At 44.3% G+C, this 22163-nt stretch overlaps 1 protein-coding gene across 5 annotated transcripts; it reads right to left on the bottom strand.

The window, feature by feature from the left end:
* Window positions 1-3767: 3767 nt before the first annotated feature.
* On the bottom strand, window positions 3768-20812 carry LOC124520036 (zinc finger protein 596-like). Of its 5 annotated transcripts, none has more exons than XM_047090602.1 (8): window positions 20469-20812; window positions 12171-12565; window positions 10866-10952; window positions 9923-10085; window positions 9124-9250; window positions 8304-8399; window positions 7710-7792; window positions 3768-7258 (listed from the first exon to the last, which is right to left on the bottom strand). In XM_047090602.1, exons 4-8 carry the CDS (start codon window positions 10034-10036, stop codon window positions 5468-5470), a joined length of 2211 nt encoding a protein of 736 aa, XP_046946558.1. In that variant the 5' UTR covers window positions 10037-10085; window positions 10866-10952; window positions 12171-12565; window positions 20469-20812; the 3' UTR covers window positions 3768-5467. The 5 variants fall into 5 exon arrangements, with proteins under 5 accessions (XP_046946558.1, XP_046946559.1, XP_046946557.1 ...); XM_047090603.1 differs by having other exon boundaries at window positions 12521-12565; XM_047090601.1 differs by lacking the exon at window positions 20469-20812 and having other exon boundaries at window positions 12171-14894.
* Window positions 20813-22163: the final 1351 nt, after the last annotated feature.

Here is a 22163-nt window from a genome sequence, read left to right as displayed (position 1 = left end):
GGGTGGGGGGTTGGGCTAGATGGGTGACAGGCATTGAGGAGGGCACTTGTGTTGAGCACTGGGTGTTGTATGTAAGTGCTGAATCACTAAATTCTGTTCCTGAAACCTGTACTGCACTATATGTTAACTAACTTGAATCTAAATAATCATGTAAAAAAATCATCATCTCTTCTAGTGACAGGCTGTATACTGTTTGGCAAAACTCGTAGCGCAGAAAGAAGCTATGAAAATCTGATTTTTCTCAACAGCCATGAATCCCCAAATCACTAAATGGGAATGAGTCCCATATTAGTCCCTCCCATAAATACATGTAGAAGTCTGAGGTGAGAGAGAGAGAGAGAGAGAGAGCGAGCTTCTCCTCTTTCAGGAGGACAAGGCAGTAACTGGCTCCTACTGTTCATTTAGAAATGACTAATATCCCTCTTTCATATGTGGGAACACTGAGAATCTAATTATCCTGTGCTTTTTGAAGGGTATTACAATGCCTTTCTCAGTTCCCCCACTTTATCTCTTGGGCTTTTGTGTGAATATTTCATATAAACATCCACGGTTCGCTAATTTGGTTTTCTATTTTTTTTTTAACTTTTTAAAAGTTATTTTGAGGGAGAGAGAGAGAGCATAAGCAGAGGAGGGGCAGAGAAAGGCAGAGAGACAGAGAAAGAGACAGACAGAAAGACAGAATCCCGAGCAGGTTCTGCGCCATCAGCCCGAACTGTGAGTCATGACCTGAGCCAAAACCGAGTTGGGCACTTAACTGACTGAGCCACCATGCGCCCCACTAATTTGGTTTTCTATGTAAAGTTTGTTAACCTCCTCCATTAATTTCACTTATAGACCAGAGTTTGCTAAAACCAGAGCCACTGCACTTGTCTCTATTCAAATATATTTTTATTACTTTACTCTATTTAACATAATTATTGTAAATTCCTTTCTTCATGACTCCAATCTAAAAATATGCATGGGTTTTTTGGTCTTGTCTATATTTGTCCTTTACCCCCACCCCCCATCACGTTTCCTTACTTTTTTTCTTGTATACCTGAGATTTTCTTCTTCCTCTTCTTCTCCTCCTCCTCCTCCTCCTTTTTCTCCTTCTTTTTGAAGATTTTACTTTTCAGTAATCTTGATTTCCAACATGGGGCTTGAACTCACAACCCCGAGGTCAAGAGTTGCATGCTCCACCGAGTGAGCCGGCAGGGCGCTGCTCTGAGATCTTCTAAAAGGGAGACGCTGGCACTGATGTTGTTTTACATAGAGATGGTGACTATCCCCTTCCTTAGGCAGATAGAATTGGGACACATCACATTTTCCCCATTCGGTAATCGGAATGCACTCTGCCTGTGTTGCCACTTTGATTGGAGTGAATCTGACCTTCATGCCTTCACGTTCATTCTTCTAAAATCACTGCAGATGTCTTCCTGCTGTTGGAAGTAATCTCCCAAAACCATGGGATTGTATCACACCACCTTTCTTGCCAGTCCCGACCTAATAGCCTGTAAAGAAAAGCAGCCCCGTTTGGGGGGACTCTTGCTGATTTCAAGCTGCCACGACAGTCTATGTGCCTATCAGCTTGTTTTTCTTCCCTGGTGATGTCTTTCTCCCTGAGACTGTCAGTGTCCACACTAAGCAATTTCTTCAGGTGTGGAAATGTCTGGTGATCTCACCTCCACTAACGAAGGCTTTTACCCGGGTGGAATCTCAGTTCAGGTAATCCTTTCTGGTTCCACAACGTTTTAGACTTTGACAAATACACCTTTTAAGTGAATATTTAATTTCTACTGTTATTCCACCTCTACTCACACCTTATCTGGAAGCAAAAGCCCCACTATTTTGCATGCACAAAATTCAAACTTATTTCTACCAAGCCCAGAAAGGCTCCATCTTTTTTCCTGGAATTTCATTCTCCCACCCCGCTAATTTTCAATTGCCTCAGTAGAAAATCCAGTGTGGATGTGCCAATCATCTCATTGGATTTCCCTAGTCTCATGGATTGTACCTCAAAAACTCCCGTTTAAACAGGTAACATGACAAATCTTCAAAGATCTGTATATTTTAATCAGGTTTTGATGTTGCTTTTTATGGGTAAGACCAATAAAATCTACTCAGTCATGGCAGAAACTGAACTTCTTTTACTCCAAATATTTTTTATTTCTATTTAATTTTTTTTTAACGTTTATTCATTTGTGAGAGACAGAGCACAAGCGGGGGTGGGGCAGAGAGAGAGGGAGACACAGAATTCAAAGCAGGCTGCAGGCTTCAGGCTCTGAGTTGTCAGTGGGGCTCGAACTCATGAACCGTGAGATCATGACCTGAGCCGAAGTCGGACGCTTAACCGACTTAGTCACCCAGGCACGCCAAGTATTTTATTTTTTTAAATTTATTTTTGGGAGGGAGAGCGAGCGAGCGAGCCTGCACAAGCAGGTGCGGGGTAGAGAGAGGGAGACACAGAATCCGAAGCAGATTCCAGGCTCCAAACTGCCAGTGCAGAGCCCAATGTGGGGCTCGAACCCACTAACTGTGAGATCATGACCTGAGCCAAAGTTGGACACTTAACCGACTGAGCCATCCAGGTTACCCCTACTTGAAATATTTTAACGCAAAGAATGCTTCAGTATTTATATGTATACAACATTTATATGCAAGTTTTAAGAGCAATATGAATCTTCTGAGGAAAAATCCTCAGCTGACAGTTTGGACTCATACTGAATCCTTCATGCATTCTCACGGGACCCTGGCTAAATTTTCTGCATTTTTTTCTACCAAAAAAAATTTTTTTTTGGCTGATATGTTTGTATCAAACACTTAGTATGCAGATCCTTAGGCTCCACCTGCCTCTTACACAATATACCAAGAACGAGCACTGCCAGGCTCTGATGGGCATCAGCACACATTCTGTGCCTTGAGCCTCTCCCCTCTAAGCCCTGGGTTGTCATGTTGATGGCAACATGTGAAACGCCTCAACACCAAAACACACATGCACAGCCAGATTCCCTTTATATGATGACTATATGTGTGTCACCAATTCTGTGTGGTCAGAAAGTATATAGTCATATGATCTGTATACAGTTGTGTGTCCCTGCGTTGTCTGACTGTGGGGGTGTTGGCCATTATTGTGTCTGTTGAGAGTGTGGTCAGGGTGGAAGGTCTACATGTGATTGTCAGAACATGTTATCAGATTGCGTGTGTGTGTCGAGGGCGTTTTGTTCACCGTGGGATCAGTGCATGCAAGAGGTGAAAAGCAAGGTCTGCCTGGCAACAGTTCAAACCCCGGAGCACCAGCGAGTCCACTACAGGCCCACAGGCCACTGGGGAGCCTGGGAGAAGGGAAAGTAGCATCGTGGCATCAGGCCTGTGAGACTTGTTAGGGCCGTGGTGAAGGAAAGGCCAGATCCTGACCAGTGTGAAACTGGAATCCAGGGTCTGAATGGTTCAGAGATGGGGAAATCTGTGTGCACCAGTGATGGGGGCTATGAGTGGCTGAGTTGTTGAGTTCGAACACACCGTTGCGGGGCAGTCATCAAAACATGTAATGGAGGGGCGCCTGGGTGGCTCAGTCGAGTGAGCGTCTGACTCTTGATTTTGGCTTAGGTCATGATCTCAGTTCGTGAGTTTGAGCCTCACATCGGGCTCTGCACTGACAGCGCAGAGCCTGCTTGGATTTTTTCTCTCCCCCTCTTGTCCCTCCCCTGCTCATGCTCTCTCTCCTTCTCCCTCTCCAAAATAAATAAATATTAACAGGTTTTTTTTTTAACTATTATTTTTCTTCAATCGTTTGGTGGCCTATGATGGCACCTTTTGAGGCAGTGGCAGAGTGATCACACTCATTCTGGAGCTGCGGGTTGGATCCTGAAAACTGGGAGAGCCAGAATAGAGAGTTCCTTCCAAAGTCAGCTCTCCCAGGTCACGCTCTGTAGCGCCTGGCCAAGAAAGGAAAAGAAACATTACTTGTCCCCATTGCCACCTGAAAACAAGAGCTGCAACGAGAGGCAGATGAGTGTTTACTTGGGATTAAAGATTTGCAGTTTGGGGAGCACCGATTCCAGCAGTAAGCAGAAAAGTGTCCTATCTGTGGGGTGAAAGCAAGGGTTTTATAGGAGAAAGAGGAAGAGGGGCAATTACATGGCTTGGGTAAAAGAGAAAAAAAAAATTACTCATTGCTACTAACAGGCAGTAACTATGACCAATTCTGGAGAATGTCTCATGGAAGCTTGCCAAGAGTATGTTGTTCTGCTGCTTTGGGATGAAGTGTGCGGTGTACCTCTGTGAAGTCCATCTCATCTAACGTGTCACTTACGGTAGATGTTATCTGATTGTTGTCCGGATGATTCGTTCATTGATGAAAGTGTGTATTAACACCCCCCTTCTACTGCATAACTGTCTCTCCCTTGACATCTGTTCGTATTTGTTTTATATATGTAGGTGCTCCTATGTTGAGCGCATGAATATTTACAGATGTTATATCCTGTTGTTGAATGGACCCCCTTATTGTTAGGTAATACCCTTCTTTGTTTCAATAATGGCATTTTAAAATGAAAATTTATACAGGGTTCGGTCACAAACTATCTATATAAGAATCTTTAATTCATCATTACGACCTACATACGTGGTTAACAATATGTAGTAATGACGCATCATCTTGTGTTCTATGTTTTTCAGTTAATATTCAAAGACACTTTCTAGTTGAATCCAATCATCATAATTACTATTGCTGCATGAAAAATAGGACCCTGACCAACATAATGGATTTTTCAGCAACACGTTTGCCTCATATGCAGTTCCAAGAACTACTGCAAAAAAATTATTGTTACAAAATACTGAATTTAGAATTCCCAGATGATGTCACAATTCTACATATCTTTCTTATATTTTTACAGTAAGAGGCCGTTAGGCAAAATTACAATTTAATGACTAAACTCTATTAAGACATTCTTGATAAATGTTTTTCCTAGTCAGGGATTTCTAACGCAAAGTCTAACCTTTCATCTGATTCTATCAATGTATATATACAGTGTGAGAAACTACATGTTGACTACGGAATTAAAATCACTGAAGACTTTCATTCATTCACTATTATATAGAGTGTGAAACTTCACATGCCTACAACAGTTTTTCTACTAGTAAAGGTTTTCCATGCATATAATAATGAATAACTTCTTCAGCATTAATTTTTCTGTTATTGTCCTGGAGTGATCTCCTTCTGTAAAGATTTTCCTGCGTAATTTCCCATTTAAGGGAGATTAGATTATTATTCATACTGGATTTTCTTGTCCAACCTATGACCAGAGACCAGCTAATGTCTCTTCCTCCTTGACTATAAATATAGGGCTCCTCCACATGCAGTTCACTCATGTTATGTAAGGATAAATTAAAAATGAAGGCATTTCCATAATGAATATGACCATAGAACTTCCCCCACATGAGTCTTGTGGTTGATATTATATTAGAGCTGTGGCTAAAGGCACTTCCATGTTCATTCACTATAATTAAAGTGAGTTCCCTCATGGTCTCTAAGATCGGAGCTTGTAACAAAGGCTTTTCCACATAGATGACAAATATATTGTTCCTCTCCAGTGTGAGTCCCCTCATGGTCTCTAAGATCAGAATTTGTAACAAAGGCTTTTCCACATAGATGACATATATATTGTTCCTCTCCAGTGTGAGTCCCCTCATGGTCTCTAAGATCAGAATTTGTAACAAAGGCTTTTCCACATAGATGGCATATATATTGTTCCTCTCCAGTGTGAGTGTCCTCATGGTCTCTAAGGTCAGAGTTTGTAACAAAGGCTTTTCCACATAGATGACATATATATTGTTCCTCTCCAGTGTGAGTTCCTTCATGGTCTCTAAGATCAGAGCTTGTAACAAAGGCTTTTCCACATAGATGACATATATACTGTTCCTCTCCAGTGTGAGCTCTCTCATGTTTTCTAAGACAAGAGCTTTGAACAAAGGCTTTTCCACATAGATGACATGTATATGGTTTCTCTCCAGTGTGAATCCTCTCATGTTCTCTAAGATAAGAGCTTTGAACAAAGGCTTTTCCACATAGGTGACATGTATATGGTTTCTCTCCAGTGTGAGTTTTCTCGTGCTTTCTAAGATTAGAGCTTGTAACAAAGGCTTTTCCACATAGATGACATTTGTATGGTTTCTCACCAGTGTGAGTTCTCTCATGTTCTCGAAGATTAGAACTTTGAACAAAGGATTTTCCGCATAGATGACATGTATATGGTTTCTCACCAGTGTGAGTTCTCTCATGTTTTCTAAGACAAGAGCTTGTAACAAAGGCTTTTCCACATAGATGACATTTATATGGTTTCTCTCCGGTGTGAGTTCTCTCATGATCTCTAAGATAAGAACTTTGAACAAAGGCTTTTCCACATAGATGACATTTGTATGGTTTCTCTCCACTGTGAGTTCTCTCATGTTCTCGAAGATTAGAGCTTGTAACAAAGGCTTTTCCACATAGATGACAAGTATATGGTTTCTCTCCAGTGTGAGTTCTCTCGTGGTCTCTAAGATTAGAGCTTTGAATAAAAGCTTTTCCACATAGATGACATGCATATGGTCTCTCTCCAGTGTGAGTTCTCTCATGTTTTCGAAGACAAGAGCTTGTAACAAAGGCTCTTCCACATATAGGACATTTATATGGTTTCTCTCCAGTATGAATTCTCTCATGGTCTCTAAGACAAGAGCTTTGAACAAAGGCTTTTCCACATAGATGACACTTATATGGTTTCTCTCCACTGTGAGTTCTCTCATGTTCTCGAAGATTAGAGCTTGTAACAAAGGCTTTTCCACACTGATGACATGTATATGGTTTTTCTCCGGTGTGAGTTCTCTCATGTTCTCGAAGATTAGACCTAGTAACGAAGCCTTTTCCACATAGATGACATTTAAATGGTTTCTCTCCAGTGTGAGTTCTCTCATGTCGTTTAATGGAACTTCGAACAAAGGCTTTGCCACATAGACGACATTCATAAGGCTTCTCTCCAGTATGAATTCGCTTATGTCTAGTTAAAGATGAAAAATACCTGAAGCGCCTCCCACACTGATTACAAGCAAATGGATTCTCTCCTGTGTGAGTTATTTTATGAGTACGAAGGTTGGCGTTTCGGGTGAAGTGTTTTCCACATTCATTACATTTATAGGGTTTCCGTACAGTGTGAGTTAAGACATGTTGAGTCAATGTGTACGTGTGAGTAAAAACTTCATCAAACCCACTATATACAGAGAGGTCTTCTCCCGTGTGACATTTCTGCTGTTGGCAAAGAGATGAGAGACTGTTATAGGACTTCTCCCAAAAATGCATGCACCCAGTTCTCTACCTATGAATTCCAGGCTGACCACTCAGTGATAATCTCCAACTAAAACCTTCCCCAGATCACTTACTTACATATACATGGGGCATTCATCTCCAGCATGCACATTTTTACCCTTTGTAGCATCCTTATTGCAGGGCTAAGAGTTTATGAAGATATCATTACGTGTCATGCCAATAAACCATAGTTATACAATTATCCGCTTATCAGAATAATTTTATCTTAAGTCCAGGATAATTTCTTCCCCATATTTAAATTTTCAATCACATTCTCTGAGAAGGTACTTATATCAAACTGTAACAATCGTTATATGATCCTTCTAAATTGATAATTTAGGCTCCTCCCAGGCCTTGAACGTGGATAGGCAAGGTTCCTCCTCATGACACTTACTACTGTCCAGCAGTTAGGTGGGTCGTTCATGCAGATATCTTGCATAGGTATTATTTCTTGCTTGTTATGGCTGTTTTTCATGCCTAAAATAATTGAGGAAAAAACGAAATAAACCTAAGAAATACCTTGAGTAGAGTAGGAAATTAAAGTGTTGAAAAGCTCACGAGACCACGTAAGCACACGTGACCAAATGATGTGAAATTGAGGAAAATACTGGTGAACAGACATACATTTTAGAATAATATGAATTAGAACAAAACTCAATGTTTAAGTTAAAGAAAAATAAAATAATGATGGGCTGTTGCAGAGAATATCAAGAGTGGAAATCCTAAAAGAAATCATGACAAAGACCACAATGTGAAATTTTACCTCCAACGAGGACAGGAACATTTGCTTGCCTGAGGTGAAATGTAAGTACAGGTACATGAAGAGAAACTCATATGGAAGAAATAATGACACAGTCTGAGGAATGTTGTCTCATTGGCCACTCACAGTTTCTGAAGCTGTCGTTCACTCAAGGAAATCTGCACTGACATCAATAAGACCCTGCTTACTCACTAGCCTTCTCACACTGAGCGCATGTCTGCAGCTCACCTGGACTCCAGCCTTGGGGAGGTCCTCTTTCTTCCCTCCACAGCTCCCCTCTTTGCTCCCACTGGGAGATCACATCTGATCTGAAGAAATGACACCCTATATCAATGGAGAATGGTATGTGAATTTTCAGTTCTGTGCCAAGAACAGCGCCTGATGTTCTACTGTACAGGCAACCAAGGAAGAACATGAGCGTGGAAGAACAGCCCAGAGAATAACACCTTGAACACTAAAAACATTGATAAATGTTCTGAGCCTGACACTGCACCCAAGGACAGTAAGAACTCTGATTGCTGATGCTCCTGCCCAGGCTGAGAGAGAGCAGAAGGCTTAGTGTTTGCATCCAAAAGGAATTAAATGTTCTCACAAGGGGATTAACACTATTTTCAAAGGAATACAATACACATAAGCTCCACCAGAATATTCTGTGGAGTTTTATGTGGAAAGTGATACAAGATATTACATTTTCTACAGTGCTCACCCTTCATCATACTGCCCAGGACAGAAAATATTCAGGATATTTATTTATTCATTCAAAAAATATTCATTGTATTCCCAGCATTGTTCTGGGTCTTGGAGAAAGTGCAGTAGATATACACTTGTGGCCAAGAAGACTGTATTCAAATTATCATGTAACACACAGGATGAAAGTAAAGAAAGTTACAAATTCCATCTAGTATTCAGAAATGCTACAAAAGATATGAGTTAGGGCAGACAGCTGTATTAGAATATGTGGAAGCTCTCCTGGATACAAGGTTAATAAACAAAAAGATGGATGGATGTATGGAAGGATGGATGAATGAATACATGGTGACAGACTCACCCACAGAGACCAGATGACTAATGTTTTCCAGCGTCACATCTCTGTACAGCGTTCTCTGGGATGTGTCCATCAGGGCCCACTCTTCCTGGGTGAAGTCTACAGCTACATCTTTGTAGGTCACAGATTCCTAAAATATCAGATATTGTTTCAGTAGGGCCAGGCTGAACAATCCCTATGGGGCAGCTGTCAACATGATAGTGATAGCAGATGGGGGAGCTGTATGTATAGAAAACCGAAATTCCATTTGTGGTTCAAATCACATGTTCCTACTGTGCCGATCTGCCTTCTGCCCTTCAGACACATTCAAACAGAAATACACACACAATTACTTCATCATAAAGGAATCTCAATATGAACCTGGCAATTTTCAAATAAGCTGGTAATTTTGACATCCTGGGTGGCAATTATAACATAGGTTAAATAGTAAGTACTATTGAGAAGCACTTGGCTGGCTCAGTTGGAAGAGCATGTGACTCTTGGCCTCAGGATCATGAGTTTGGGTGCCAGCTTGCTGTAGAAATTACTAAAAAAAGAAAAAAATATGTGTGTGTGTGTATATATATATATATACACATATATGTATACACACACATATATATACATACGTAGTGGTACTGAGAGTTCCAGTGAGCTAATGTGCAGATGCTTCTTTTAAAGCAAACACTTCATACGTACAAGTGTAGGTATATTAACATTAAAGGCAGACACCTATGAAGCAATGCCCAGCATTCTGCAGGATGAACAACTTTCATGCAGAACTTGGGGTCAACAAGTCACACCTCTCATCTTAAAAACTCACTTGTTCTTTATAAGGTATCAGGGCAGACAGGTCCTGCGGTCCGGTTAGGGGCTCCTGAGATGGCTCGTCCGAAGGATGGCCCCACAGTGATCTCTCCTGCAGTGAGCTCTCCATTCTTAACAATGATCACTGCATCAATCCTCTGTATGTTAATCCTGTTTTTCTGTTGAAAGGCAATAGAATCCTCTCGATTACTTGTAGCCTCTCCAATCCTTCTAAAATTGCAACAGGATTCTAAATTTGACTCTAGTTTTATCCACATTCTGCCAAATACAGAGTTAATTTTTTGAAAAATACTCCCTAGGCACTGTTTTCAGATTTCCAATTTTAAAAAGTTTAATTATAACGAGGGAAAATGGGTGAAAAGGGATAAGGGTAGTAAAGAGGATTTAGTCATCTTTGGAAGTTTCCAGATTAGTCAAGTGTATGTTACCAAACCTTTTAGTAAGCTTAAAACTGAGGGGAAAAGAAATGATGGCTGATTTCCTCTCTCATACAAATGTTTCTTGTACTCTCTGGAAAACTGCAGAGCTGACCTGCTCAAAGGCCCACCTCCTCAGTGGAGTGTAAACTGCTGGTCTTGCTCATCTCTATCACCTGTCACCACGTGCCGAGGTCACTGCAGCCACTACCATGGCCCACGGGTAAATCACCCACCAACTAAGCCCATGCACTGCACGAAGAAGGAAAACTCTGCATATTTCTTTTCTGCAAGGACATCCTTAAGGAGCATGAGATGCACTGGTGTAAATGCTGGAAAGGAGACTTCTTCCTGATCCATCCCTGACCAACAAAAAGTATCCGCGCGTCCTGGCAACAATGAAATAGAACCCAGACCCTTGAAAACTGCCTGGATGCACTTAGAAGACTTGGGCCAAGAGAAGCCTTCCCAGCCACAGGCAACAGAGGCATCATTCAGGAGAAGGATCGCATATCCACCCACCTGCACTTGCATCATCAAGGGTTCGGCCACCACGTCTCTTCCTCCGGATTTCCACTCACAGAGAGTGCAAACCATATGCAGGAAAAGCTGGGCAAGGAGAGAGAAGCCAAGAGACTCCAGTCTTACCCACAATTCCCAGACCCCTTGGTCATGAATCCCTGATGCGCCTGCATGCAACCCCCCAGCTCCCCCTACAAGAACACGCCACATGCCCTGAGACAATTGCGGGAGCTCTCACTTCCGCTCGGATCAGAAGTGACAAGGCTTTGGCTACTGCTGCTCATCAATAAGATAGGAATATTCTTTTTTATTTTCACAGACGAGGCAATGAAAATCATTATTTTTAAGTTAACTGCCAACTTTTTCATAGGGATATTTAATTCTCTCTCTGAACGCCAAACCTAAAACTGCTTGACTTACAAAATGTACAAGGCAGAGGTTTTGTTTTATGAGGGAATATATTTGTTCAATCTGACATTTTAGTAAAGTTGTAACTGGAATATTGTCGTATATTAGTCATCACCACAAATGACACCCCAGCATTTCATAAATTGTATATTTAAACATATTGGTAAACTGAATTCTTACCAAAATTTTGTTTCTACTTAAATGTATTTCATGGAAAAATGATATTGTATCACAAACAAAAGTAGACGTAACTCACCTCCTTACACCTGGAGTCCAAAAAATAAGGAAGACAAATTCAAAGTTTAATAATAGGACTCTCTGCTTGGAAACTTAAAAACATTCACTTAATCCTCACAAAGACTCTGCTGATTTCAGCATAGTCACTCTTATGGACTGAATTCCTGTGTCCCCTCCACTCCCACCCAAATCCCTATGTCAAAGCCCTAATTCCCATGATGGTATCTGAACGTGTGGCGTTTTAGAGGTAATTAGGTTTAGATGAGGTCATGAAAGGAGGTCCCCCATGAAGGGATTGAAGTCATTCTTAGAGGAACTGACCACAGCTCACTTGCTCTCTCTCTACCAAATTGGGACACAGTGAAAAGACAGGCTTCTGCAAGCCAGGAACTGGTCTGTCTGAATCTGCTGACACCTTGGTCTTGGGAGTTCCCAGTCTCGAGAACTGTGAAAAATAAACGTGGGTTGCTCAAGCCCCCACATATTTTACCATTGCAGCCCAGAATGATATTAACAAATGACAGGAACAGTTTCAGAGAGCATTAGTAATATGAGAAAGTTACATGGTAAGGAATGATACAGCCAGTATTTCAATTATGTTGTTTCCCAAATTCAGATTTCTAAACATGGTCACAGGTACAGCCACCTGCCAGGACTTACCAGGAATTCCCCCTGTTAGATGAAGAATCTGAGATCCCTCCAGCAATCACAGCCTCTCTCATTCCAGCTTGTCCACAGAATCATTCCCCATGCCCAGGTTCTCCTCATACCTGGGAACCTACAGTCCTCTGACACCACTTGAAGTCTATCAGCCCCTAATTCCATTCCTTTTAGTGCCCACTTCAATTCCCATGTAATCCTTTCTGCATGCATCCACCCCCCAAAAATAAAAAAAGCTGTTTTATTCCAACTGCATACGCATGACCTATCCCAATGCCTGGTTACATGGCTCGTGCTCAATAACATCTGAGACCAAAGAAAAGCATATTTTGTTAGTTCTGCCTTCTTACCTTCCTTATACGTCCATTTCTTCCACCCACTTACTGACCAACACCCTGTAACAGACAACAGTCATAGATTTCTCAAAATCTAAAAATTCATATAAATAGTTTTCTTCACACCAGCAACTAATTCTCTGACATTGCCTGGGTGTCCAAGGATTCAGTTCATTCTGACACCATCTTCCTGGAGTCAGCATCAGATCCCACAAGTTCAAAGTCTTAGCCCCATGAGACTTCCTCTACTTCAGATGCCAACCATAAATGTAGTGCCCAGACTGCCCACATTTTCTGCCGAGAGCATTGTGGATTCAAGGGTTCTCACAATCCCTCAAATTAGGCTTGGCAATTTTCTAGAATGACTCCTAGAATTTAGGAAAACACTGTACTCAGTTTTACTGGTTTATTACAAGGATGAACAGTCAGATGAAGAGGTACACGGGGTGAGGTCCAGAAGGGTCCCCAGGGCAGGATCCATCAGTCCCCATGGAGGTGGGCAGGATTACCCTCCAGCAGATGGAAGCTCTCACCAGCCTGGAGGTTGGTCTCCAGTGTTCAAGAGTGTTTCTAGAGCTCAACCTCCAGCAACCACTCCCCTCTCCAGAGGCTGCTGGGTGGGGCTAATATCACTTACAAGCACAAATTTCATTCCCAACACTCTCCAGCTTTAACTTCTTTCCTGCTTTCTCACTGGCCTTGCAAGTAGGACCTTTAGACCTGCCATCATCTTCAGAAATCCACTAGCCTGCCTCCCCGTCCAGTCCACCCAACTCACCTGACTGTAGTTTGCTCTCAGCCCCTGGGACACAAATGGTTTGGCTTCTCTCAGCAATTTTACACAAGTTCTGTTACCAGGGGAGGGGGGAAAAGTCTCTAATAGTGCTCCTGCCTACCTCCATGGGGAGTCCTAAGGCTTTGCTCAAATAAGTTTATAGGAAACTGACTAAAACATCTGTATTTTCTACAAGTTTTCCTAAAAGATATATCCTTTGAGATTCTGTACACAAAGTTTTCTTGTTTTTTAAAAATTTCTTTAAATGATCTCTTCTAAATGAGCCCTTAAACAACGCAGGATCTGACCACGTATCCTTTTTACTCTCTAACAGAGCTCCACTCTCTGTGTGGCACAAGCTGGTCCACAGTCCCCTACCGCAGACACTCCTTTCTGATGAGCAGAAGCCCTCATTGCCTCAAGGATGGTGCAGTGTGACGAGGCTGGCAAGACAGGAACGTGTCAGAGAACCAGGGAAATGAGAACCTGATTACCTTAAATTCCCGCTGTAAAAATAATGCTCCCTTTTGAGAGTTACTATAGGTTCACTTTTATATTTGATACAAACACGTTAAGAAGAAAAAAGGGACAAACTGTTCTTTTGGGAACCAAATGCCTGTGCCTGAACTGAAAATACATTGCCTGATTTTTCTTCACAAGTAATTTATTCTTTTATATATGAAGACAGATCCTAAGACGTATATACTTTTTCGTATTATTCAAAAATAGATGAAACACATCCTATGTATGGGAAAATGAACATTGAAGGTATAATTTATTCATGGAACCTATCCTATTTTGTGCGTGTGGAGCATGGCAGTCGGTAGGATGTCAACTAAATCTGACTTGGAGAAGAGGAAGGGTCTGCTCTAGGATTTCATTTGCTTGCCTGGAGATGAAGAGGAGGGGGCTGCTGAAGGTGGTGGCCTGGGCCCAGAAGAATACAGAACCTCTTCTCCTCCAGGTCTTAACTACAGGCAGGCACACTTTGTTGTATTGTGCTTTACAGATACTGCTTTTTACAAAGGTGTGTGGCAACGCCATGTTGATCGGTGCCATTTTTCCAAGGCAATTGCTCACATTATCTCTGTGTCACATTTTGGGAATTCTCACAATATTTAAAACATTTTCATTATCATATTTGTTACTGTGGTCTGTGCTCAGTGATCTTTGATGTTACTATTGCAATTGTTTTGGGGTGCCACGAGCTGTGCCCATAGGTGTGGGCTACCTTAATCAGTAAGTGTTGAGTGTATTCTGACTGCTCCACCCCCCAGCTGTCCCCCTTCTCCTCTCCTTGGGCCTCTTTTCCATGAGACAGCCGTACACCGGCCTCCTAAGTGTTCAAGGTCTGTCACGTTAAATCAAGAGCTAGAAATGAATGAGCTTCGTGAGAAAGGCATGCTGAAAGCAGAGACAGGCTGAAAGCTAGGTGTCTTGTGCCAAAAAGTCAGCCAAGCTGTGAATGCAAAGGAAGAGTCCTTGAAGGAAATTAAAAGTGCAAGTCCAGTGGACACATGGGTGATAAGAATGTGAAGTGAGGGGAGCCTGGGTGGCTCAGTCGGTTAAGTGTCCGACTTCGGCTCAGGTCACGATCTCACGGTTCGTGGGATCCGGCCCCGTGTCGGGCTCTGTGCTGACAGCTCAGAGTCTGGAGCCTGCTTAGGAGTGTGTGTGTGTGTGTCTCTCTCTGCCCCTCCTCCTCTCGTGCTCTGTCTCTATCTCAAAAATAAATACACATTAAAAAAAAGGAAGTGAACTGAAACAGACCTATTGTAGATATGGAGAAGGTTTGTGTGGTCTGTATAGAAGGTCACGATTCCCTTAAGCCAAAGCCCAATCCAGAGCAAGGCCCTGACTCTCTTCAATTAATTCTCTGAAGGATGAGGGAGGTGAAGAAACTTCAGAAAAACATCTGATGCGAGCAGTGGATGGTTGGTGGGAGTAAGGAAAAGCACTCGCCTCCATAACATAAAACTGCAAGGTGAGGCAGCGAGTGCTGATACAGAAGCTGCAGCCAGTTATCCAGAGGATCTGGCTGAGACAATTCATGCTGGTGGCTGCACCGACCAACAGCTTTTAAGTTGGAAAATCTACTGGAAGCCTTCTGTCGGAAGAAGATGCCATCCAGGACTTTCATAGCCAGACAGAAGTCAGTGGCTGGCTTCAAAGCTGCAAAGGACAGACTGACTCTCTTGTTAGGAGCTAATGCGGCTGGTGACTAAGTTGAAGCCAATGCCCATGTACCATCCTGAAAATCCTGGGGCCCTTAAGAATTATACTAAGTCTACTCTGGCTGAGCTCCATCAACAGACAACAAAGGCTGGATGATAGCGCATCTCATTACAATGTGGTTTGCTGAGTATTTTAAGCCCACTGTTGAGACCTACCGCTCAGAAAAAATAACCTTTTCAAAATATCACTGCTCATTGACAATGCATCTGGTCACCCAAGAACTCTGATGGAAATGGACAAGAAGATTACTGTAGTTTTCATGCCTGCTAACACGACATCCATTCTGCAGAATGGCAGGGGCAGTGGGGTCACAGACATATGGATTCAAGACCCAGAATGTTGATAAATTATACAGGAATAAAAATTTACAAAGATCTCTATAAGAAAAAAAATCCAAAAACAGACATAAGAGATTCCCCTTTTTGAATATTAGGCAGTTCTTTTTTTTTTTAATGTGTATTTATTTGTGAAAGAGAGAGGGAGAGAGTGAGAGAGGCAGGGAGAGCGGAGGGGCAGAGACACACATACAGAATCTGAAGCAGGCTCCAGGCTCTGAGCTGTCAGCACAAAGCCAGACATAGTGCTTGAACCCGTGAACTGTGAGATCATGACCTGAGCTGAAGTCGGATGCTTAACCAACTGAGCCACCCAGGGGCCCCTAGGCACAGTTGTAAATATGACCTACTTGAATAAATCCTGAAAATATTTGTTGTTAGAAAAGAAAATTTGTTGTAAAAACATGTGTTCAGAGAATGCGGTTCTGAGAAAGTAGAGAAATGATAGTGGCAGGCGTTCATGACGAGATCTGGGGAAGAGCCATACAGAGAAGAACAGACAAGTACAAATGTTCTAAGGTGGGACAAGCCAAACAGGACTGTGAATGTGCAAGTGGGTCTAGGCACTGGGATAGAAAGTGACAGTAACAGCCCTCTGGTGACAGCTAATAAGCTAGCTAGGTTTCAGCATTTATTAAATATCTTTTGTGCTGTTTTCATCACTGGCAAAAAGTATTAAAATCAGTTTGTGTAATTTTTAGGCAAACAAAAGACAATATGGAAACTTGTTTTGAAAGGAAAATGGATAGAAGGATTATGATACAATTACTGAGACAGAGCTCCTTATATTTATCCCAATACAATGATATCTGAGGCAGAGAGGAGAAAGCAGACACTGATCTTAAAGTAATAAGATAGAGACACTTATACTGGGTCCGAGATAGTTGGCTTCCTACTGCTGGTTCCTTCTATCGTTTTTAAAATTATTGTTATGTTTTATTTATTTATTTATTTAGAGAGAGTGTGAGAGCGGAAGGGGCAGAGTGAGAGGGAGACACAGAATTGAAAGCAGACTCCAGGCTCTGAGCTGTTGGCACAGAGCCCGACGTAGGGCTCAAACCCATGAACCGTGAGATCATGACCTGAGCCAAAGCCATTTGCACAATCAACTGAGCCACCCAGGAGCCCATGGTTCCTTCTACCCTTTAACTCAGCAGTGCAAGATAATTAGTGTTTACCAGACAGAACATGAGCAGTGTTCAATCTGGAAAACAATTAGAGAATATCAAATCCCTAGGCTCTGCCCTGTTAATATATAATTCCCAAAGATTTCCCAGGATATCCTAGTTCTTATGTTGCAATGTTTTATGCATCTTTGATATCTACAGGGCTTCTAATGGAAAAGGCAAGCTTCCTTGATGGAAGCTCAATATGACTGAGAGACAGCTGCTATGTCCAGGTGTCAGGAAGAGGCAGAGTGGCTCAAGGTTTCAATACAGGAGTGGTGGGTCATTTGAAGTTATGACATCCTGATTTTTGCCTCAGTTATGCAGTCGAGTGTTAACATTCAGTCACAGGACAATGGTCATTCAGGTGAGAGAGGAGATGCTATCTTCAACCTATCAGGTTCAGTCATCCTTTTGAGTCTTTAAAGATCACCAATGTGATTTGTCATGTGTTGAGTCAGCTGACATCACTCATCATTGTTCTCCATGCTATTAAAGCATCAATAATCCCCAGGCCTGACCAGCTACTACATTTCAGCAGACGCTACCAGTGGTTTGTGTGTGTATGCTCTGTAGCCATGTGTTCAGAGCTCTTTCTTCAGAGAGTTTTGATAACATGCAGATTCACACATGAAAAAGCCAATGCACAAGTAAAAATTCACAGTTATGTGAAATAACTTGTAACCTCAATGAAAAGTGGTTTAATAATAGTTTCCATTATAATAAACAGTACTTATGTAGGGTTGAATTTTCTCCTGAAAAAAGGACCCAGGAAAACAGAGACTTGAAGACATTGTGTACAGAGTTTGGTTTACTCAAGATACCCACCTTTTGGGCTCAGTTACTCATAGGGATATGTACCCCACATAGACCCAAGAAAACTCACTCCATCTAATGTGGAGACTCCCAAGTGCATATTATGTATACACCTAAACACTGAAGATTTAACAGAGAAGGTGGTCTGGAGGCTGGATGGGTCAGAGACAGAATTCTATCACTGGACTCGTAGGTAAGCATAGAGGGAAAAAAAAAAACCAACCGTCAGAGACAGAATTCTATCACTGGACTCGTAGGTAAGCATAGAGGGAAAAAAAAAAACCAAACGGAGAGTCCAAATGTCAAGGTCACTTAACCACCAATGATGTAAAGTCCTGGCTCCTTAATGGAGTCCACTTCCCAGCAGGTCTGAGTGGAGTAAGTTGAGCTCAGGGGAATGGAGATTTGGAGACTTGGAGGAGCACTGGGTCCTCTTCTTTGTAGGACCTCCAGGGTGGTTACTGTTCTGTTGCCTAACAGAAATATATCTTCCAATTTCTGAACTGATTTGAGTTCAAATACTAATATTAAATCAACTTAAAACTTTTGAGAAAGAGGGCACCTGGGTGGCTCAGTTGGTTAAGCATCTGACTTCGGGTCAGGTCATGATCTCATGTTTCATGAGTTTAAGCCCCGCATTCAGCTCTCTGTGGTTAGCATGTAGATCGCTTCAGATCCTCCGTCTGTCTCTTTGTCCCTCCCCTGCTTGCTCGCTCTCTCTCAAAAATAAATAAACATTAAAAAAAGAAACTATTAAAAAAAAGTTTCGAGAAAGCCAGAAGAATGTCTTCTCTTGTAAATAATCTTTGAGAAGTTATGCAGCAGAGTATTTAGAGTCAGGTAGTGCCAAGTTCCAACCAGGATCAGATTTTCCAAAGGAAATATAAAAAAGAGATGTTAACTTACACCTCCACGTTAAAGTTTATGACGTGTACATTGGGGCACCTGGAGGGGCTCAGTGGGTTGAGCGTCCAACTCCCAATTTTGGCTTAGGTCATGATCTCATGGTTCATGAGTTTGAGCTCCACACTGGGCTCTTTGCTGACAGTGCGGAGCCTGCCTGGAATTCTCTGTCTCCCTCTCTCTCTGCCCCTCCCCTCTCATGATCTCTCAAAATAAATAAATCTTTTAAAAAGATATAAATGAAGCTATTTAAATTTGAAAATCTAATTTCCTTACTGATTTTTAATGTTTATGGTGTGAAACCTAGTAATAGGAAACCTACCTAAAATGGAGTGGGCAGATGTGGCAGGGAAAACTTTTACACCCTAGAACACACAGTCAATTGCAGGCCCAACAGGAAGAGGGATTGGACCCTTTGGGGACTTGGCCTTGCACGTGGATACTACTCAACAAGTCCAGCAGGAGGAAGAGACATTTTCCTTATCCCCCAGAACAACAGTTCAGCCAGTGAGAAACCACCACACTTCAAACTCTGTTTACTCCAATGGACTTTTAGTTCACAGCAACCTTCCCAAATTACCCCTTTTCTCCTTAAAAACGCAAGCCTCCCCTTGGTTCCCATGCTTCCCTACAGTTTTTCTAAAGCTTTGTTTGTCCCAGATTGCAATTCTCTTTTATTCATTCCCCAATAGCCCCAACAGTTGCTGCTAAAATAACACGCAGTTCTTTTTTTTTTTTTTTAAGAGAGGGAGAAAGAGCGAGCAAGCAAGCGCTCTTGGAGGGAGGGAAGGAGGGGCGCAGGGAGAGAGACAATCCAAGCATTCTCCACACTCAGCGCGGAGCCCGACTTGGGGTTCGATCCCATGACCCTGCCATCAAGGGATGAGAAATCCAGAGTCCCATGCCCACCGACTGAGCCACCCAGGCGCCCCCTGGCAGTTTTGTTTTTAAGGTTAACAATGGGAAACAAGAAACATCCCTCTCAAATGTCCTCAGATATTGAAAATTTAATTTTCATCAATTAAAATCAAAATCCACACATTCCCTAAATGGAATCCATTTTACAGGCCTCATTCATTATCCCAACTTGACATAAAGCATTAAGAAACAGAAAACAAAAACAGTGATTAAAATACCCCATACTTCTCTGGGCGCCTGGGTGGCTCAGATGGTTGAGCATCGGAGTTGATTTTGACTCAGGTCATCATCCCAGGGTCTGAGATTCAGCGCTGTATTGGCTAGATGCCGGGTTGCAGCCTGCTTTGGATTCTGTCCCTCCCTCTGCCCCTCCCCCACTTGCACTCTCTCTAAATACAACAAAAAGAAAAGAAATAAAAGAATATCTCATACTTCTCAAAATAAAAAAAACCATCTTCAGATAGCTCTGGGAGTCGCCCCAGGAAAACGTGAAGCTGCAACACCGACGACTTAACGACCTAAAGCGATTCTCGGTGGCACCCACGCTTCTCCCCAAGTCCCGGACACTCAGCCTCCCGCTGAGCACCCCCTGCTCTGGGCCACGTCGCGCCGATCCCGCCGGCTCTCCGCCAACAGCACAGACCCCGCCTGCCCTGGTCGGCCCACTACCCGCGCCAAGGGCGGCCTCCGAGGTCCCGCGAGGCCCGCACCCCCAGCCCGGCGTGTCCAGTCAACGGGCTATACACACACCTGTCACCCTAACGAGGACACATCGGCGCGTTTAGTGCAAGAGGCCCCAGGGCTCTGAGTCTCACCTGGAACTGCCCGAAACAGTCTCTGTAGGTAGAGAAGCAGCAGTAGGATCCCTCGGACACCAAAAACCCACAAACCGACCAGAGCGGCCAGGCTGCCGGCGCGTGGGACGGAAGCAGGGGAGGACCCGGAAAGGCGGGGCGGCACGGGGCCACGCCCCGATCAGGCCCCGCCCCACGCCAGCCACGTCAGAAACCAGCCGGACCTTGGCTCAACTTCTCTAGGCCACGCCCCACGCTGGAAACGTCCTGCACAAGCACCGCCCCTCCACTGACGTACCGTTCCCGCTCTTCGCTCACCTTCTCTAGGCCCCGAACCACGCGGGCCACATCCTACACCGGCCACGCCCATCCGGTGACGTAGCCTCCCCGCTCACCCCCCCCCCCCAGACCCCGCCTTACGCTGGCCACGTCCTGCACCGGCCCCCGCCCCCGCTCTTCTTCCTAGCGCCCGCCCCTCCGCTGACGCCTTGTTGGGTCCTCCACTCACCCTCTCTATACCCTGCCTTACGCCAGGCACGTCTCACGCCGGCCACGCCCCTCCGCTGACTTCTTTTCCCCTCCCCCCCAAATCCTCCCAGGCCCGGCCTCAAGCTGACCAATCCCTAACCGGCACCGACCCCGCCCCGCCCCCGCCAAACACCCTAGGCCCTACCCCTCTGCAGACGTTCCCACTGTCTCACCCTCCCTTAGCCCCGCCCCACGCTGGTCATGTCCTGCAACAGCCCCGCCCCTCATCTTACCTCCCCTTCTGTTCTCTGCTGACCGTCCCTAGACCCCGCCCCACACTGGCTACGCCCTGTACCGACCACGCCCTTCGGTCAACGCCCCTTTCCCCGCTCATCCTCCGTAGCCCCGCCCCTCCGATTACGTGTCCTTCAGGTTACACTATAACGTCCCCAGGTCCCGCCTATGACGGCAGCGTCCTAGACCGGGCCCGCCCCATGGCTATGGTCCCGTTCCCGTCGACCGTCCATAGGCCCGCCCAACGGTCGTCGCGTCATATATTAGCCCCGCCCCTCCGTTTACGCCCCGACCCTGTTCTTTACTCTCTCCCCAGGTCCCGCCACACGCTGGCCACGTCCTTCACAGGTCCCGCCCCTCCTAACGCTTCTGGCACCCTCCCTCCCTGAAGTCCTGTCTGAGCCCTAAGATCAACCTCCCTAGGCCCAGCCCCTCCGCTGACGTACCTTCCCCGCTTTCCCTCCCTTTGCCCCGCCCCATCTGTGAGACGTCCGGCACCGGCACCGCCTCTCCGCTTACGTACCCTTCTGATTTCTTCTTGCCGTCCCTAGGCCCAGCCCTACGCCGGCTACGCCCTGCACCGGCCCCGCCCTTCCGCTGACGCCGGTCCCCACATCCCCTGCCTAAGTGCCGCCTCACGGTGTCTACGTCCTGCACAGGCCCCGTTTCCGCTCACCTTCCTTAGGGTCCGCCCCACGCTGGTCACGTCCTACACCGGCCCGGCCCCTCCGCAGACATCCCCTCGTGGTCTCTGCTCTCCCTCCCTAGTCCCCGCCCACGCCGTGTCCGCACTCAGTACATGAAATCTTAGTCTTCATGTTCCCCCCACACACACCCCGCTAGTGCCGGGGCTGCCGCCTCCCGCCCCTGGCCATGACATTCGGCACACTCCATTCCTCGCACAAGACTCACATCCGAGCCATTTTCATCCTCCTGCAGTGAGGCCCTGCCGTT

This window comes from Lynx rufus, unplaced genomic scaffold (assembly GCF_022079265.1).
Source record: "Lynx rufus isolate CCGP_SWC_20201006 ecotype Redwood Valley unplaced genomic scaffold, mLynRuf1.p SCAF_3, whole genome shotgun sequence".
Lineage (NCBI taxonomy): Eukaryota > Metazoa > Chordata > Mammalia > Carnivora > Felidae > Lynx > Lynx rufus.
The sequence above is the reverse complement of the archived record's forward strand: the minus strand, read 5'-3'. Positions and strand labels throughout refer to the sequence as shown.

What these genes read in the sequence shown, in the direction of transcription:
- LOC124520036 (XM_047090602.1), bottom strand. Translation starts at nt 10,036, where the DNA reads ATGGAGAGCTCACTGCAGGAGAGATCACTGTGGGGCCATCCTTCGGAC. An exon ending in TGATACCTTATAAAGAACAA is followed by an intron (nt 9,251 to 9,922) that starts GTGAGTTTTTAA and finishes CTGATATTTTAG; the next exon opens with GAATCTGTGACCTACAAAGA. An exon ending in CACCTAACTGCTGGACAGTA is followed by an intron (nt 7,259 to 7,709) that starts GTAAGTGTCATG and finishes CTTTGCCAACAG; the next exon opens with CAGAAATGTCACACGGGAGA.